At 52.3% G+C, this 19,822-nt stretch overlaps 1 protein-coding gene across 1 annotated transcript in view; it reads right to left on the reverse strand.

The window, feature by feature from the left end:
• The window catches only part of JAG1 (jagged canonical Notch ligand 1), a 33,653-nt gene extending 14,225 nt beyond the window's left edge, over nucleotides 1–19,428 (reverse strand). The window contains exons 1-5 of the mRNA XM_060120078.1: nucleotides 18,814–19,428; nucleotides 18,069–18,374; nucleotides 9,393–9,444; nucleotides 4,064–4,318; nucleotides 2,306–2,366 (exon numbers count right to left, since the gene is read on the reverse strand). Of these exons, the coding sequence (XP_059976061.1) occupies nucleotides 2,306–2,366; nucleotides 4,064–4,318; nucleotides 9,393–9,444; nucleotides 18,069–18,374; nucleotides 18,814–18,894 (755 nt within the window). The 5' untranslated portion in view covers nucleotides 18,895–19,428. The remainder of the gene's footprint in view (nucleotides 1–2,305; nucleotides 2,367–4,063; nucleotides 4,319–9,392; nucleotides 9,445–18,068; nucleotides 18,375–18,813) is intronic.
• Between the last annotated feature and the right edge of the window lie 394 nt (nucleotides 19,429–19,822).

Genomic DNA, 19,822 nt, shown 5'->3' on the forward strand with positions numbered 1-19,822 from the left:
TTTGCTTGATAAAAGGAATAAGAGGCAGCTGAGGACCCGCCTCAGCTCTTAATTAGCAAGAGCTGGATACCCAAGCATAAGAAAGGAACCCCAAGAGGCCCTGGATGACTTCAAAAGAAAACAAATAAAAATACTGACCCTAAAAGAGGCATCCACAAGGTTATCCCAGTTTAATAATATATGATTAAGGTTCTCATGAGAAATTGAAGTGACTTTCCTCATAGGATGATTCATAACTGAGTCTGATATTATTGGCAGGCTCGCAATAAGGCAAGACTGTGCACCCAGAAAAAGGGATTCCAGGTCGACCTGGGAGCAAGAGAAGCAGTAAAGTCTTCTCATGTGGGGGAAAAAACAAGACAAAACACACCTCTGTAATACACGATCCAAAGGACAACTTACAGGTAACTTGCCATCAGCTATTTCTGGAGCAGGACGCAACCAGAACTTCCTTGGCGAGAAGGTTCTGTTTTGATTTTTCTTTCAAGGGAAGGAGAAGGAGATGGTCTGGGAGACCATGCAAATGATGTGTGGGAAAGTCACACCTTAAGTAAATAAGGGCCTGCGAGTCCAGGCAGGGAGTGGGAGGGAGACTTCGAAAGAGAAAGGCCTAAACTCTGGAAACAAAGCCTGCTGTTCTGGCTGGGAGGGCCCTCCCCAGGCAGCAGTGTGTTTATTCTGATGACAGGAGCAGAAATCGAGGTCGCCCTCGGCTGATACTCATCTGAGCTGAGCACCCGCGTGCTGAGCACGGAGCGGGCGCAGCAGAGTCCCTGAGAGCACGGCTGATCTGACTCTGGGGAACAACCTTCACAAAGAAGCGCCTGCCCCCAAGCTTGACAGTAACGCTGTTAAATACCACAGTCTGCTGCCACCAGCGATGGGGGTTCGCAGGAGAAGCCCTTCAGTCTTGCAGAAAGTAAACTTATCTTTCTGAAGGGCAGGAAGAGACAATGTCAGGCCAGCCTGGTTTTGTTTTACTTCCAGCTGCCTTGATTCCCACTTCAGCTTCAAGCCCCAGAGCTCAGAGCTCCCCGCTGCATGGGAGGGGCGCTGCGGTGGCGGGTGCACAAAGGTACGGAGGACCACAGGGGTCTTCAGGATTTTGGGAGTGGCAAAATCCTGTGGCTGTGCTCAGCCTGTCGAAATGCAGATTTCTGGGCCCAGCCTAGGGACTGGGGTTCCGTGGGTGTGGGGTGGCACCCAGCAACCTGCATTTCCACATGTCCCTGGTTAACTCAGGGAATGACACTCTGAGTACTGAGGTTTGGGGGCAGTGAATCCCAAAGTACGGTCCCCCCCCACCAGCAAGAGCAGCACTGCTGGGGGCTTGTTAGAAATGCAGAGACTTGAGTCCACCCCAAGCTATGGAATCAGGATCTGCGTCATCACTAGAGCCCCAGGTAACGTCAGTTTGAGATGCACTGGTTTAGACTAAGGATTCGTAAGCTTCCCTGGGCTCAAACTGGGGTAGCTTTGGGGGAAAACATGACAGGCCCAAAGGAACCATTGAGTGTCACATTAAATCTGCTAATCCTTCAGATTTGGGAGGAGAGTAAAGTGGGCGATCATGTCAAAATGCCACAGACACCAACAGTATTTCCTGAAACAAGCCTTTCCCAGATTGGCATGATGTACATTTCAAGAAGTTCCAAAACCTGTAATCGGGAAGCCGTGGGGGAGGTCTCCATTTGGCTTCTTGCATTGTCCGGGACCATAAAAGAACAGACTTCAAAGGCCAGCAGCAAAAGTCTACATTCATCAGGCTCAACTGACAAGATTCCATCGCAGCCATTAACCTCTCAGCACCGGCCAGGCTCCCGCCTGCAAAGGGGCCAGGAGATTGTCCTAATCCCATTCTAAAGAATGCTCCACTTTCCCCTATTGATGGGAAAAGTGGGGGAGGGCTGGGAGACAGAAAACCAGGCGGGGGCTGGGGGGTGGAGGAGGAGAGAGACCGCCGCAAAAACCAAACCCACAGCCCTCCATCTAGTCCATTAGCACTTTAAGGGGAAGATTATAAAAACGAGTTATCAATTTACAGAACCGTTAATACATGAAGTCACTGACTATGCCCAGAAGAGTTTTTTTTTTTTCCCCAAGAGAAAAGCGTGTGCATTTCACTGGACAGCTGGTATAATTTAATAAGCTTCGGATGTGCCTACTTGAAAAAAAAAATTTTTTTTTTTTTTTTGGTAACGCTTTCTTGTCCTCCAAAGTAAAAGAGCCGTATTCACAATCAAGTCAGTCCTCCTCTTGTATTAAAGGGATCATTATTAGGAAAAAAATGAGTTTAGTTGTTTACCTGCAGTCACCTGGGAGTTTGCAAGACCCATGCTTGGGGCTGCAGCCCTGCCGGCAAATAGCTGTAAAAAAACAAAAAACACAGAAGGATGTGTCAGCACACTGCCAGTTTCTTGCACTGTCACCATCATGAGAATGGCCTTGTCCATTAAGCCAACAAAATCCACTATTTTAAGAGATCTCGTATCAAGCCCACTGTAAGGAGAGGAAGACGGGAGGTGCCCCCAGAACAAACCCAGCTTTAAACTTCAAGGCCATGCTAGCAGATCCTCAAACATGATAGCATTTGGGGACAAAATGCAGGCAAGCAGGTGGGGCAAGGGGAGCTTTACGGAGTCTCTGCACAATAGCTGCGCTGCTCCCGGTCAATTCCCACCCTCGCCAAAAGCAGAAAGGAGGTCTAATCCTTCCTCAACTCTGTCATCTTCCCCACTCTTTACCCCAGCTTCCTCAGAACCCTCTGACCAAATGCCTGGTATCTCAAAAATCCCATGGGACTCACAAAGCCAACCAGGCCGGCTTCACTTGGCAGGCTAATCCACGGGCCAGATCTGGTGGTACTTTTGTTTTGTTTTTTCTTTTTTTTTTTGCAAAGTATCCACACAAAACCATTCTGCTTCCTTTACTGAAAAAAGTTTTTGAACAGACATTAAAAAATAGTAGGCAGATACTTTTTAAGTAATTGTTACTGATTTTTAGGATACCAACTATCTAAAATACGTTTTATCAATCCTTTCATTTGGATCCCAGAAAGGCCATCCTTTTCACTCTTGTCTCTAATTATTTAGGAAAGCAATATTGCCCAGGAGACCTGCAAATTCCTCTCTTTGCCTTACCCTTCAGTCACAGTTCAAAAATTCGTTTTTCAACTTGAGTTTATCTTAAAGGAATTTACCAAATTATGTGAACTAAGCAGAGTGCGTTAATGTTCGTGAGGGCCTATTACATGGTTGACTAGAATTATACACCAATTTGCTATGAATTAGAAGCTTTGTAAAGGTAAAGACCACAGATGATTCTGTGAACATCTGTGAATATGTGATAACTCCCTGTATTCCAATAGACGGGGCTGGGACAGTAGACAGGAGGTCTGGAAGTTTATCCCACTGTGGAGGCGTTCAGTTCACCACTCGCCCTCAATACCACGGCCCCCAGAGATGCCCAGTGAAAGCTGCCGTAAGCTGCCGTAAGGCCACCCTGAGCCAAGGGCTGTCATTTTTCACAAGCTGTTCAGACATTGGCTGGGCTAACCCAGTCCACCTGGCATCTGTTTCGCATTGGATGCCTTAAAACGCAGAGCCTGAGAAGGGGGTTCGGGTACAGAGAAAGAGGTAGAGGGCAGCAGATGGGCAGGGCAAGAAGCTGAGCAAGAATGTGGTCTCAGCGGGAGCCTGGCCTCAGCCTGATCCCAGGGGAAACTCCGGAGTGTGAACTGTAGCCCAGGGTTAACGCAAAGGGGGCTGTGGCCTTCTTATGCCCATGTCAGCCATTCACAGACTGTGAGCTGGCGGGACGGGGCGTGGAGTGGCACCTGTTTGGCCAAGGACAACGCTCCAGAGAAGGAGATGTTGTTAGCAGCCAACGCTCAAAGCATCTGGGGGGATGGGGTACCAACAGCATCTTCGTGCTTCAGGCCTAGAAAACAGCCCAAATCTCACTATACCCAAGAAAGCCACCTGATGGCAGGGGGGTGAGAACATGACGCCCAAAGTGACAGCCATCAGGAGCTGGTGAACCCACCAGGCACGCCCACACACACCTTTGTTACATTCAGGGCCCATCCAGCCTTCCATGCACGTTTTGTTGCCATTCTGGTCACAGGCATAGTGGCCAAAGAAGTCGTCTCTGGGTCGGCAGAACTTATTGCAGCCGAAGCCATAGTAATAGTCGTCACAGGTCACACGGATCTGATACTCAAAGTGGGCAACCCCCGTGTTCTGCTTCAGCGTCTGCCACTGCCGGCTGGGGTTGATCATGCCTGAGTGAGAAGCCTTTTCAATGATGCTGTCGGGTTCTAGAGGCAAAAAAAAAAAAAAAAAAAAAAAAAGGATTCATCACACCAACATTTACATCAGATATCAGAGCTTTCTCCCCCGACCATTTTGACGCCTTTTAATAACAACAAATGCACATGGCACAAAATTCAAACAACACAAAAGGGCAAAAAATGAGCCATTCATCTCCCTCCCCATCATACATTTACCCTTTTTACTGGGCATGTGGTATTTCTTCGTCTGGAAATAAAGTGAAATCATTTACCTAGTTCCCAACATGTGCACTGAGGTTGTTTTGGCCTTTGGCTATTAAGCAAAGCCACAGGGAACATCCTTGAACATATTTACCTGTATGTGGTTCTAGAAGAAAGAAATATCCCAGAAATGGAAGTGCTGGACACACACAACCAACACACTTCTGCCCAGAAAACCCAAACCACCAGGAACAAAAGCCCCATCTGTCTGCCCTCCCACCAGCAAAGGAAACTGTTTCCCAACAGCAGTGCCAACACTGCGTTATCAGACTTTCTGATTTAATGGGTATTTAATTAAGTGATGGTGAGGACCCTTTTGACAAAACCATGTGTATAGGCTCCTCTGAACTTCAATCTGTTTCTCTCCTTTGCCAACTTTTCTATTGCGCTGTTTGGTCATACTGGTTTGCAAAAGCTCTTTACATGTGATAGAAAGTGGCCCCTTATGGAAGGCTATTCTTGAGGAAATTTCACTATTCCAGGTAAAGGTTAGCAATCTTTCTTTTCTGGTTTTAGAGTTTTGTGTCTTGCTCTAGAAAGGCTGTGTCTATTTCCAAACTTCACTGGAAGCCAAAGAGTAATTTTTTTTTAATTATAAACTTTGCCACCTCTTAAGCTGGCATTTAAATAACAAGACCACGAACTTGATGCATTTCACCTTTCACCTTTGCCCAGAAGGCATATGGGAAAAGCATTCATCCCAGTTTACAGACAGGTAGACTAAGGGTTTTTTGGAGTCAAGTCAGGCTCCTTAAAGAGTGCCTACTGAGGAAAAGAGACACACCTGGGGCCCAAACAGCTCCAGGAGGAAGAAGTGGTCCCTGCCCTGGGGTCACCTATCACTTAGTATGAGAAGAGACAGGTACAAAAATAGCTCCAAACTCCAGGTGCCAGGAGTTCAGGGGAGGGGCGTGAAAAGGAAACGAGGCCCCGAGTCAGCACCCACCCTGGTCCTGTGTTTGTTTTCTTAAACCTGCCAGCACCAACCCTTGACACCTTGTCAAATTCAAGGCCACCTTGGAGAGACCGTTAGGAACTGCTTGCAGTGTCTTTGTGATTCTTATCCACCTACACCCCTGATTTTCTAGGCCTAGGGCCTGTGCTCATCTGCAAGGCTAGGCAAACCCCACAGGTGACCAGGAGACGGGCACTCCTGGGCAGCTTCAGCCACACTCCACTTCCAACAGCGCCCCAGCCCTCATCCTCTGGGCTCTTTACCTGTGGGCAAGACGGGCCTTGAACAAGCCCGCATACCTGCAGACCTACACCCTGGCATGCACGAAGCACTTGCAGAGGACGCTTTCCTAACCTGAGTTTTGCAAATAAACACAGGCCAAAGAATGACAAAAATGTCCTTGCATTAACTGTGTGCTTCCTCTGCTGGTTCAATGAAAAAGTGTAGTGAGCTATTACCATGTGATGATGAGATCTTAATAAAGGGATTACTTAAACACACTAGCCATGGCTCCTTCTCAGGCAGGCTGCAACAACAAACAATTCAGACAAGAGTCCGGGGTAATCCTAAAGGCACAGGCTGACATGTCAGTCAGTGGTTTGGTATGCTTTCTATTTCCGGGAAATGTTGTGAAGACATCATTTCAGAATCCTCAATGGGGCTAACAGGTCTGTATAACCAACTTCACACCTGTGTGACAGATTTTTCCTAAGGGCCCAGAGGGAGTTGAGTGTGTCTGTGACACGCTTTCTGGCATCTGGGTTACAGAGATGCTTCTTTTAAGCTGCTGTCGCCTGAATCACACTTCCTATCAGCTCAGGGCATTACCAGTGTTTCTGGGGTAGTTCAGTTGATAGCCCAGCTTTAAGATTGGAAGGGGATATTGCCAGGCCTTCCTACAACCTTGAACTGCATGAAGATGGAGCACAAAGAACCCACAACAGCCTTGCAGGCCAAGGAGGAGGGGATGAGAGGCAAGTCTGAGCAGAATCCTGGAACCACGCCAACCACAAACCTTAACCAAGAAGGCTACAGTATAAGGAAAACCTGGACCTAAGTATGCCAACCTGTGTTTACATATCTATTGATCAGAACGAGAAACTGAAATAATTTGCTCTGGGGGAGAGAGTAAAATCTGCATCCTTATATAGTGCAGTCCTGAAATGCAATAGCAACGACCTTGGAGGGCTGGCCTCAGAAAATACTTTCTAAAACGTACATCACTTGGGCCAGGCTCTGCTCCCGAGGGTTCATTGCAGAGCTGACGTGAGAAGGAATTCTCTGTTCCCAAGCTCAGGGCTCTGCCTCTAATCTGAAGCCTTGTTTGGTCCCCAAAGAGCAGCCAACCCCAGTTGGGTTGCTACACATCCTTAGCGTCTGCTCTCATGGAGGACAGTGCCTTGGGAGGGACAGAGGGTGAAGAGAGTAAAAGCAAAACATTCCAGGCAGTGTGAACAGCATGTGCAAAGGCCCTGAGGCAGGAGAGAATGTGATGCATTTGAGGACAGAAAGTTGACTGGTGGGGTTTGAGAGAATACAGGTATGACAGATGACAACATGGCATGTGAGATGGAGCTGGCAGGGAGACAAGACTGGGCCATGCAAGGGGCTTTGGGGCCACACAAAGATCTGTCCCAAGGGCAACAGGAAGTTACCAAGTGGCTCTCAGTAAAGGTGACACTCAAACGTTATGTTCTGAAAAGATCAAGATGGCAGGAGAATGGAGAAAGTGCTGGAGGTGGACCAGAGTAGATGGGGGTGCATTAATTCAGCCGCTACTGTAAGAATTCGGGCGTAAGCAGATGGTGACATGGACCATGGTAGCAGCAGGGCAGCTAGAGGGAGGCAAACCCAATCAGGACTGGGTGTGGAGCACTGAACATACGATTTTCAGAACTTGGAGGTGGATTAGATACTGATGCTAAGAGGGGGTGGTACACAGGGGGTGCTGTCCAGATTTCTGGCTTCTGGTACTGGGCATTCAAATGCTGGTGCCAGTCATCCATAAAGGGCCCTAGGCAGGCTCTGCTTTGGGGGAGGGAAGATGACACATTTGGTTCTGAATACGCTGGAATCCGAGGTACCTTGGAAGCATCGCAAAAGGGAGGCTGGACAAGCACGTGGATAAGCCACTCCCAGCAAACCCCCGTTCCTCCTCACCAGGGTCACAAAAGTGAGGCTCAATGCCCTGCAGTGGGCATTCCGTGACTTTGAGGCAACCCCTCTCTTCAAGAGTAGAGGTCTGAAAGCCCTTTATCTCTACCCCAAGTCTTCCTGCATCCTTCCAGTGATTTTACCTCCCAGCAAGAGAGGAGAGGCTCCAGAACCCCAAAATGGGGCACACGACCATGGGCAGCTCTGGAGGGGCACCAGCTTCCCGGAGGAACAGCTACCTGACCCGTGGGCTGGTGGAAGGCCCAGGAAGGGCCCTGCAAACACTAGGGGCCCCTTGCACACCCTGGCAGGTGTCCTAACCCAGCCTTGCCAGGAGCCAGGGTCAACCTCAAGGATGCTCATGCCACCAGCCAGCCTGTGTTAATATCTGCACCAGGACATCTGAAGAGCCTGTTTCCCCCTCCCCATCCCCCATCTTCCCAATGTACAGTTACCATCGTAAGCAGGTCAGTGACATAACGCTCACCCAGCCCACAACGCGTGTGGCAGGGGAGGAAACAGAGAACAAACAGGTGCCCATGACCCTGACTGGCATCAGCCACAGCCCAGGCAGGCCACTGCCTCCCCTCCCTCCACCAACAGCGGGACGGGGGTATCACTCAGGGAGGAAGGTCCACAGATCTGGACTTCAGATGCCAAAGCACAAGGAGTGACCCAAACGGCCTGGAGCTTCTGGCAACCGGGGCTCAGCAGGGATCGAGCGGCTCAAGGTGGTCCAGCAAGACAATTGGGCAGTGACTGCCTCTTGGATTCCAGGCCCTCACTGTGCCCTCTCTGCTTATTCACCAGTCCCAGAGTCGGGAAGAAAAAAGCAAGGTGAGAACAGCGGGAAATGTTCTTAGCAGCAAACACACCAAGGGTCAGAGAGGATGAGACACGCAGAGGGATGGGATGGGGGGCGCACACAGAGACACCAGGCCGGTCAACCCCTCCTCTTGTGCAGACTCAGATTTCAGCGTGAATCAAGTTTTCCCATGACAACCACCCAGATCCTGCTGGCAAAAAGGGAACTGGCTGGCAGTCTCAGCGAGGGAGGGGAAATGTATTTTGAAGCTACAATCCAAGAGCAAAGACTCCGTTCTAAGCCAGACAGATGCTGCCGTTTCTACTGGCATCCTCTAGGGCTTCCCCGGACCCCAGCACCCGCCCACCCCCAGCAGCCCTGAAAAGCAGCTTGCGCTGAGAACAGAGCCACCTTTCAGAAGGGGACAAGGGCAGTGTGATGGCCATGAGGCACTGGAACACCTGTCATGCACAGTGTGGGAAACCCTGACAGGCTGGGGGCTCACCTGCCCAAGGAGTGAAATTCAAGGTCGGTCTTTAGAGCCCAAAGCCACCTCTTCGGGCTTTATCTTTCCGATGAGAGATTAAATGCTCACTTAAAGTTTAAATGGACTTTTAAAAAGTCACTACTTTGATCCTTTCGCAAGTCTACAAGGTTTTAGAGTTGTAAAACCATTAAGATCTCTATCCCAAAGATAATCTAGGGGCCTTATTCAGGGACTGAGTTAACTGGCCATCTGTCCTGGCCACTTAATATTCCAAGCGAAAATTCTAGGGGAAGTGATGGAAAAAGACTCCACAGAGAGGTCTGGGCGGGGAGGGTGGCAGGAGAGCTCTGAAGTAGCCTGGGGACAGGTCTGACAAGCACCGGGTGCCAAGCTCTGTGCTTCCCAACTCACGCGCTCAGCCCATGGCGGTGATACTTACGGACAGTGTCATTGCTGGAATCCCACGCCTCCACAAGCAAAGTGTAGGACCTCTGTAACACAGATAAACAACAGCTCAGTATTCAGAAACGGGGGTCAGCTCTCAAAGGTCGGGCCTTCTCGGCCTCCCTGCACGCCCTGCCAAACAAAACCATGCAGCCAACATGGAAACTGTATTTACTGTCGAAGGGAGGTCTTGGGTGTTTAGGTCCAGACCGACTCCCCACCCCTCCCCCTAGCACCCACCCCAGGGTGGCAAAAGACACCGGCCCCCCCGTGGTCCTCATGCAGGCAGCCTAAAGTCCCGACCAAGAAATGCCATCTCCCTAGACTTGTGCACACTTTGCGTAATGCTTTTCCCAAACTTTCCAGACTCTAACCCTGGTGGCTTGAGAAAACCACACAAAGAATTGATTCTAAGCTAACCTAACCAGGTGTTTGTACCTGGGAGTGGAGGCGCTCACCCAGTGAGGAGGGCTAGGGATTGCTGTTACACTCTGGGCCCTGGTGGGGAGGTCCCCAGGGAGGCCCCTTTTCCTTTGCAGAACCCCTTTGAAAGCCCTGTCTGTGTGAGACCATCTCGGCTCCCACAAGTATCAGGTGACTCCAGGAAGCAGGGCGGGGGCGGGGGGGGGTAGGTGCAAATAGACTCTGAAGACAAAGGCGGTAACCTAACTTGGGGGTGCAGGGGGGGCGGACTCTAGGGACCAAAGTATAAAAGGAAGAAAGAGCTGCACCCCATGGGTTGTATTTATTGATAAACTTATCTGTCAATAAGATCTAACATTCCAGGAATAATCAGAGTCCACTAACTAAACAAATTCCCTGGACACTGGCGGGATGCCAGCCATTCTACTGAAGGTACCTTTTATCTTCCAGGCTTATCTCAGAATTCCACCTCCTCCCCGCGCCACCCCCTCCCCCAAATCCAAGCCCATTAGCAAATTCCCACTTTTACTCAAATCTTCATTTGTAATTTAGAATGAGGTCAGTCTCACAAAACACCAGGGTTTCAAGAAAACTTCTGCTATCTTGGTGCTGGGGAAATGTATCCAAAGGGGTAGAGAGTAGGGAAGAAAGGCACATGAACCCTTTTATGTATCCCTGCCTTGTCAAAGGCAGGTACCAGTATGTCGGAAATAGTAGCGTATATTGATCAAATAATATGGTGCCACCTACAAGGTGAAGGCAAAAACAGAGGGGGGAAGTTAAAAAAAAAAAAAAAAAAAGAACTTCATTCATAACTCAGAGCAAGCTTACTGCTCACACAGCGACCCAGCAGGTCTCTGAACATAAAAATATCTTGTGATAGACCCCGCCTTGGAATTCAGCCGAAATATGTTTCATACTCAAAGCAGAGGAGGATTCCATTTCGCTCACTGATAACTGTGGGAAAATGCTCAGAAAAGCAAGCAAAACCGGGCAAGCCGGGGCACATACCCAGCCCTCTCCTGCAAGTGGCCAGAGGTCCAAATTCATTGCTGTCGTCACTGGTGTTTTTTTATTAGTGAAAGTTACACCTTATTTACTGCCTCTGTGTTTCTTAGGACTTCCTACAAATTACCGGACTCTTCCCCGAGAGCACCAAGAAGTTAGAGGTTTCTCTACTGATCTGACATGACAGCCAAGTCCAAATGAGGCCAGATGTGGGTCTGATTCTGGATAATGAAGCCCTTCATTTGCTGGTCACGTCGAGACCCACGTTCTCCACTTCCACATATTGTTGTAATTAATCCTCTGATTAAATGCACCGGTACCCGGGAGTTTGTTCGGACTTGTACAAGCACTAAACACACAATATGCCCACAACCCCACGGAAAGGGAAGGCATCCCGGGACCGAGCTGGCCTGACAGTAGCAACTCTGCTTAAAGCTCAAGGGAGAGGGCATCCTTGGTTCTTGCACAAGATCCTAGAAGGCCAGGCTCTCTCCCGGACTCATCCTCCCAGAACTGGGAGACCTCAGAAGTCGCTGACCAACACGCCCCACCTTGAGGGGAAAGAGGAGTACAGAGCCCTTGACACCAGCTGGCATCAGGATTTCCCCATGAACGAACAGCCTTCTAGGAGGTGAAGGTGGGGCAGGGGCTGGGGGCTGCAGCACTGGCAACGAGGTGCTGGTAGAAAAATATAGCAGCAGCCCTGGACCGTCTCTCTCTCCCTTGTTTCAGAGAAGGGACTGTGGTTCTAGGACTAGCCTCCTGGGGCGGGAGGATTCCTCCCACCCAGCCTTCAGAGAAAAGGATTCTCTCCAAGGCTCCTATTTGGAGGTATTCTTAAGCTCCCACTCCAACCTCACACTATAGATCAACAATCGAGATAATTTGGCAATGATTATTAGTTGCTAGGGAACTTTAAGTTTTCCCAGGCCCACGCTTGACCTCTATACATCCCAGAATGTACATCCCGACTCTGGGATCCAGACCATGTGCACCTTATGCCGTCAAGCCCGGGTACAAGGCCCCAAACTGGCATTCCGCTACAATCACATCACACCCAAGTGGCCACTGCAAACCTAACCCTAGAGAGGCCAAGTCCCAGGGCCCTTCTCACGGCTTGGGAGGGGGTGCAGGCGAGATGACGGGCAGGTGTTTCAACTTATTAACAAGTTCATACAAAAAAAAAAAAACAACCCGCAAAAAACATAAAAGATAGCAAACACCTGGATTTTTCTTGGTTTCAAACTATGAGAAGAGGATTCTTATAAAAAGCTACCTGGCATTCATCTCTTTTTCCTTACATTTTTCCCGAAAAATGGCCTGGGGGTAAAGCACGAGGGACGGGCAGCCAGCAGATCTTCAGTCTGGGTTCACAGTGTGAATCGCTTCTGTCTTCCCAGCTCCAGGGAAACCTGGCAACACGGCAGCTGGTTCTCACTCTCGTGCAGCAGGGAGGAGCAATGGTCAGCTTTCAGGAGGACCTCTGGGGAGGACGCCCCTGGAATTCTACCTCGAGGAGGGTCCTGGCATCGAAGGGCCCCCGGCGCCTCCTCCCACCTGTGGCGCTGGGGCTGCAGGAGGCCTGTGTTCCGCGCCCATCCAGCCCCATGGTGGTTACCTTGGCACCAGGCGGGTTGGGAAGCACTTAATTGCCGTATTAAGAAGGGGGGACGTGAGACACAAAGGTAAGTGTGCTGGCAGCGGAGAGCTTCCTCTTCCTGGCAACAGTGGCAACCAAACCAAGCCCTGAGAAGCTGCTGCTTCCCCTTCTGCCAAGCTGATGGACACAAACAGCCCACCGTGCAGACGGCACACGTGCGGCATCCAAAAGCCTGGGCTGCAGGGCAGGCGGCAGGGAGCGCGCCCTGGGAGCGCCCACAGGGCCATTGTACAGAGTCATCGGCCCCAGGTCGGTCTGGGGCCCTGTGCTCTGCTGACTCAACTGTCGCTTCCTGTGGCTGGCCCTGTATCTGCATTATTTGTGCAGCGGCTGCATTATTCCCCGTAATCCTCATTTCAGTCAATTCGGCCACACTATTGTCCTGCCTGCGTCTGGGTGGCCCGAGTATAAAACATTCCAAGCACAAACATATTCAGTAAAGGCTCCAGAGATGTCATGAGTGGGTACATGCACGCTCGCCCTGACGATTCATGTGTGGCACGGTTTGGGCAAGGTGAGGCACGGAGGGAGGACAACCACCCCATGGCATCCCGGCTGAGACCTCAGTCACAGAAAGCAATTTAGTCTGCAGGGCTTGACGTTTCAATAGAGTCTGATCTGGTTACAAAGGGTGATTTTCTCATGAAAGCCCACCTCAAAGACTCACCAAGCGGGGCCCCGAAGCTCATATCCAGATTTGAGACTCTCAATGAGAAGCCCCCCACCCCCTTTCCCATCATTACCCCTACCTGTTTGAAAAGCATCCCACTGATAATTAAATGCACCAGTTACAAAAGGGTGGCGAGGTTAATAGATAGAATACCGAGAAACCAGCCAAGCACAACCGTCCAGTTCACACAGAGCAAGCCTGAACAAGATGCCTTTCTACTCGTTTACCAGAAGCGCATAAAGACTGGGCTGAACTGATAGAGGGCCCTGAACGTTTGACTATTTATGTGCCACTTTTAACCACCGCGAGCCACGTTGTCGTGTCCTCCCAGCACACGCAATGCACCAGAGACAAATGTCACTGGTGCCCTAGAAACAAGGGCCACAGGGCAGGGTAGTGCACGCGGTGATCAGAAACCAGCAAGAAGTCACAACACAGCCACTCACCCCCGCCCCATGCCAAGCTAGAGGCAGGACATTTCTGAACCCAGAACCCTACCCCTCCGCCTCTACCATTCTAGAAAACACAAGAATCATCACTTCCCACGCATACTAAAACAAACATCTTCCTAAAGTTGAAAACTAGGTTAGGTTTGTTTAGGGCTAATTTTTTTTTTTTTTTTAATGTATTTAAAAGCTGGAGCAGCTTGGAACCTCACCCTGGGGGTTGAACGGGCAGAGTGTAGGAACATGCCTCTGAACGTTTACCAAGGGAGAGTTCTCAGGAATATTTGCCTTTATGGACTACCATGCTGATTGTATGCACATCCAGAGATTACGCATTCTTACACTGTAACTAGTCTTGAAAGCCTGGCATTGGAACCAGGTTCTGGCCCTCCTACAATGAGCCAGTGGCTGCTATGAATCCGGCCAAGGCCTCTGTTTGCATTCCTGTTTTCAGATCAGGACGTGAAGACTCCCTGTTGCCTTGGCTTCATTTTTTCATGAATCACATTTTTCCTCTATGCTAAACTTTCCACATACCTTCCATCCAAAAGGTCCCTTGCAACTATTTGCTGTAAAGATTTTAGACAGCATTCAGGTTGCTGGCTTTCTGGGAGGCTACAGGCTTTGTAAGTGGCTGCTGCCGCTCCTCCTTAACCATCCAACTCCCCCAAACAGCCTCCATGCCAAAAGCTTCACCATTCTTGAAAAATGTTTGAAGTCCCTGTAGAATTATGGGTGTGGAGCTGGTGGGTTGTAAACTCCTATAAGTACTGGAGGTTTGAATAAGTTGCTAAGAAACAAGACAACAAGGAGGAAGAACACACAGAGGTTACACCTGGAAGAGGAAAGAACTATTAGAGACCAAGTACCTTGAATAGGGATTCCATGTGGGGAGTAGCCATGCTGCAGACACTCAGTACAAAGCAGGCATAGCTCAACTTTCTCTCCAGCCTGGTTTTGCAACGCAGACATATCATTTCATCACTTTAGTTCGAGGTAGGTATCTTAGGGCAAAGGGTGTTTTCCCCATACACAGAAAGTCCCTTGCTCTGAGCACGTACACACGTGTGCTATTTGTATGCACGCATGCTGACCACGTGGGTGGCACATTCTGACTGCAGAGAGGAGCCAGTCTAAATGAGAATCACATCCCTCCACGTGGCCACCCATCTGCGGAGGCCTAGGGACCCGAAAGCACAGAGGAAGGCATAAAGGCAAGGGCATGTCAGTTATGGTCTGCGACTAACCTTATAGCATCCGATTTACCCAAACCCCTGGCCGTTGGTCATTCAGGCCTCAAGTGTGAAGGGGGCCAAAGCTGGCATCCCTCTGGTATGCAAGAATCACACTTCACTGGGTTTTCCTAAAAGATGGAAGTTGATCTCATCAAGCCTTTTATCAATGTCAATGGCATTTAAATATGAGGCCGAGAGACCAGGTACCTCAACTGCTTCCCCCCAGATTTCTCCAGATTCACTTCACTCCAGGGCCAGCAAAGCATCAGTACAGCTAACTGGAGTTCTGGAGTTCCTAAAAAGCTTTTGGGGCTGGCTAGTGGTAATTACACTAATGTACTTTTAATTATCAGGCACTCCTGGGATTTAGTACTAATTTTGGAAAGGGCAACTTAACCATTTCAGTGATTTCTAAATGGTTATTCCCCAATCATTTCCCATTGAGCCTAATTACCTCCGATAATGTATGGTCTTATCACTGGGTCCCCTGATTGGAGGATCATAAATCAGGCTAGTTGCTTCAAGGCAAGCCCCTCTGAGCAGCACTGCTATGCTTATTAGAAGCCACGAAAGAAAACCATCACCAGGCTGCGGCTGGGACAGTAGACCCCAAGTGGGACACAATCAGATACTGTCTGGAGGGCAGGCCCACACCACAGAGCTTCTCACAAGGACACTGGCCTGTGGATTACACTTCATATCTGACCAAATCGTTTTCTCCTCTTCCTCTTCAGAACACAAGCAGTTGTTTGATTGGGGTCATAACTCCAGACAAAACACATAATTATACCACCTTCTAAAGTGACCTTCTTTTGTGCACCCCGAACCACCTCTCTGCCACTGTCAGCTAACTTGGGAGGAACCACGTGGACGCTAATTGTGGCTGCCTAAGGGTTAGAAACTTAGGGGCCAGGAAGTTCAAGGTGGTTTGATTTTTTTTTTTTAAACCCTGTATCCTCCTTGTTCCATCTTGAATTCTATACCAAGTTCAGCTCTTACCTATTTAGGATATCAGCTTTAAATAGACACGCTCATTAATATTTAATTACCAAACTGAATGAAGCTGTGCGATCTACTTCGGTACTAATCCAGCTACCTAAGTGCTTTCACTTCAGTTAACACTCACACTGGAATCATTCTTGAAAGTTACAGACTGTGGTGTTTCTCCAACCGTGCTGGGGAAAATAACATGGCACACCCCACCCTCCGCTCTCTCTTGGGAAGTCAAGCTTACGCTGCACAGCAGGCCTTTTTGGGGCGGTGGGGTGGGGACTTGTTGAGGAGGGACGCAGGCATTTGGCCCAGCTTCAAAAGAACCACACTCTCAGTGTGAGCTCCAGCCGTCTCCCCCATTCTAGAAAAGCCGAGAGTCTATTTCATGGTTGGTGACCCGCGGGGCCTGAAACCACAGACGAGCACCAGCAAATCAATCGTCTCCCTGCCCTCACACACCACTGCCGCTCATCCCCATCTCGGGCTCTCTGCCAAGTGTCAAAAGGAGGCAGACACACCTTCTGGGTCACTTTCCCCGGCCAGCCAGGGGAGCAAGGCTCCCTGTGTTCATCCCAGCCGTTTCTCTGACCCTCCTCTCCAAGATGAACCTCAGCCAGCCCTGCAGCTTTTCCACATCAGTAATAAGATTCCTTTTATGGTCTTGTGAAAAGCGAGGGGCTCCGGACTGATCCTCCAGGCGGGTGTAACCACCTGCAGGCCCCTTCCCCCTACCTCCAAACACACGGGCAAGGGCAAGGGCAGTCAGTCGTCACAGTCAACTTGGGCCCAGCCAGATTAAAAAGCGGCCAACCTCTTTAGCTTAAAGTTCTCCCTAAAGGGGATTAACGAACAAGATAAACACTCTTTGTAAAAATGAGATCCCACAACAGACTCAGTCCTCCACTCTCAGAGAATTCCACAAACCACAGGTCTTTATAAGCCCCTTTTAATGGCATGTTCTGATAAATGTCTCATCCCACCCAGGCAGAGGGCATTTTATAACGCCAGCCCCAGTCAACGCGGGCCTTGAGAGGCACCCCGAGCTTCTCACACACTCCAAGGCCGACTCTCTCCCCTGCCTTCTCACAGCTGCGACTGCAGCCGTAGCCCGCGATAGGAGGCAGCAGAGTGCGCCCCATCAGAGCACGTTGCGAAGAGTATTCCCCAGGGCACCGACCTCCCCCTCTCACCACCCACCCGCCCAGCACAGGCCGGGCCAAGCCCCAGTCCTGGTACTGAGTCACGCCTCCTGGACGGCAGGAGCGGGGCAGAGGGCACCAACACTTTCCCCTTTCCTCCCCTTCTGCAATCACACTCATCTTCCTTCCACCCATTTCGAGACGTTGCCAGGGCCTCGCTGCAGGGTCGGCCAGCGGGGCCCGGACCTCGAGCGGCTCCGGAGTCGTGGGTCTGCGCACTTGCACCCGCAGGGGCTGCCTCGCTCGGGCCGCCCCTTCCAGGCCTCGGCACGCCCCCCCAACGCTCGAGGGGCCCGCGCGCCCACCGGACAAGGGCGCACCCCCGCCCTTCCCGGGAAGTTTGCAAACACAGCTGTTCCAGAGCCCGGGAACCGCTGTTAGTGAGGCCACAAGGGCTACGCCGCGCGGGGGCGAGAGCAGGAAGGGGCCGGCAGGGGGCGGGTGGCTCCCGCTCCCACAGCTCTGGGGAAAGCCCGGCCGCCCCCCGGCGGCGGCCGCCCCCCCGGCCTTACTCAGCCCAGAGCGCGCCCCCGCACGCACCGAAATCTCCCGGGGAGCAGCGGGAAGTGGGCTCCCCCCACCCTACAGGAAGGACACACCCGCCCTCCCGGCTGCTCACGGGAAACGCGAGGGTGCCAATTTGGACGGCGTTCGGAGGCCAGAACTGTGCCGAGCCGCCTTCCCCGGCGCATCAGGTTTAATAAGGTTGAGCAAAGATCATCTATAATGACCTCCTGCCTCGGGCGGTTACTCTCGGGCCTTCACGCTGTAAGTTTCAACCGGCCTTCCTAGGAGCGTTGCCCCACCATCCGCTCTGGGGTCCCACTTTCGTGCGCTTAGCAAAAAGCACTGGGGCCGGGGCCTGCCGAGATCTAGCTACAGAGCCTCAGCTCCCTAACCCCGCCACCACAGAGACATCCCTGGTTAGCGCCGAGCTTCCAGCCAAGGCCCTTTAAATCCCTCTCCTCTCGCAAGAGAAAGCAGAGCTCGGCCCACGGGTGCAAACCACGGCCCGGCCGCCCCCGGCCGTCACTCACCGGCCAGGCAAAACTGAAAGGCAGCACGATGCGGTTGCGTTCGTTGCCGCGACTGGCCTTGAGGTTGAAGGTGTTGCCCCCGATGACAGGCGTGGACCCCGAGCCAAAGCTGCAGGGCCCCCCGGCCGTGACGCGCGACTGGTACTCCTTGAGGCACACTTTGAAGTACGTGTCACACTCGTCGCGGGAGCACTTGCGGTCCCCCGGGTTCCGGGCGCCGCCGCAGCAGTTCCCGTTTTGCAGCTCCCCGTTCACGTTCTGCATGGAAAGGATCTCCAACTCGAACTGGCCGGAGGCCCCGCACACCTGCCGGCGAGAGAGGGAGGGAGGGAGGTCAGCGCAGGGGAAAATTGTTTTCTTCGAGGGTGGAAGTGGCGACTCCGTCCCCGCCCGCCCCAACGAGCCCTTGGCGCCAAGTGAAAATAATTTTACAAAACTGGGCGCAAGGACTCAACGTGATTCCCGGGCTTGAGAGGCTAGAGTGGGAGCAAACCGATACGACTGCCCCCCCCCCCCGCCCCGGGAGCAAGAGCGGAGCGAACGCGCGCTCTGCCCAGCCTGGAGGGTACATTTAGGAGCCCGGGGGCTCCCCCAGCCCAAGTGCAGCTTCTTGGGCGCAGGGGCCGGGGCGGGAGCCGGCGCCCCAGGGCTACCGAGCCCGCTCCAAACGCTCAACCGCAGGCGTCCGGGGCGCCGCGAGGGAAAGAAGAGGACGGGTCGGGAGAGTGGCCCGGCGGGCTCTTACCTTGGCTCGTAGGGCGCAGAGCAGGGCGAGCAGGAGGCTCAGGGGGCGCCCGGGCCGGCCGCGCGTCCGTGGGGACCGCATCGCTGCACCGCGCGCCGCGGGCACTCGGGACGCCGCCGCCGCCGCCGCTGCTGCTCGCGCTGGTGCTGCCGCTGGTGCTGCCGCCGGTGCTGCCGTCGCCGCTGCCCCTGCGGCCGCCGCGTCCCGGCTCTAATATACTCCGCCGATTGGAGCATGCACGACTGGAAAACAACACCACTTTTCAAAAGCCCTTTCAAGAGCGGCCCGTTCCAGAAGGCAAAGAGCCCGGCCTCCTTTTATTATTCTGATCGCTTCTTTGAGGCGCTCCCCCTCCTCTTCCACCTCCCGGCTTTCTTTCCTTCTCTCGAGCTCCCCTTCTTTTATTATTATGATTATGCGCAGCCTTTTATTCCCTTTCAGATCAGCTGCTTAGAGAGGAGGGAGGGAGGGAGGGGAGGAAAAAAAAAAAAACAACCCGAACCCAGCTCGCGGGCCGGTCGCAGGTAACACAATGACGCGTGCCCGCCCGGCTCTCGGAGAGGGACTCAGAGAGCCCGTCTGGGAGCCGCGGCCGGGGCTAGCCACCTCTACCCAGCGCGCCTGGCAGGCGCATGCGCGCTTATTAATATTCATGAGGGGCGTGTTCACCACCGACACGCCCCTTCCCTCCCGTTGGATGGGGTGGGGGAGTACAGGGAGGAACTTGGAAGGGGCAGGGGGCTCAGGGACGCGCAGGGACGTGTAGACGTCTGGGGGCCCAAAGCAGACCCCCGCCCTCGGGCGCTTTGGGCCAGGCGGGAAGTGGGTAGGGGGTAGGGCGCGGGGAGGAACGGGAGGTCTCCGTTGCTCTGGGACGCGCTAAGCCACTTAGACGCCCGGGGCCCCCCGCGCGGACCGCCCCCTCGGGCACCTCGGGCCGGCCGCCTCTGGCCGCCCGTCGGGGCCCCAGGTGTAGGCCCCGCGGCGCTGCCTGAGCAGTCGGAGCGGG

This window comes from Mesoplodon densirostris, chromosome 16 (assembly GCF_025265405.1).
Source record: "Mesoplodon densirostris isolate mMesDen1 chromosome 16, mMesDen1 primary haplotype, whole genome shotgun sequence".
NCBI lineage: Eukaryota > Metazoa > Chordata > Mammalia > Artiodactyla > Ziphiidae > Mesoplodon > Mesoplodon densirostris.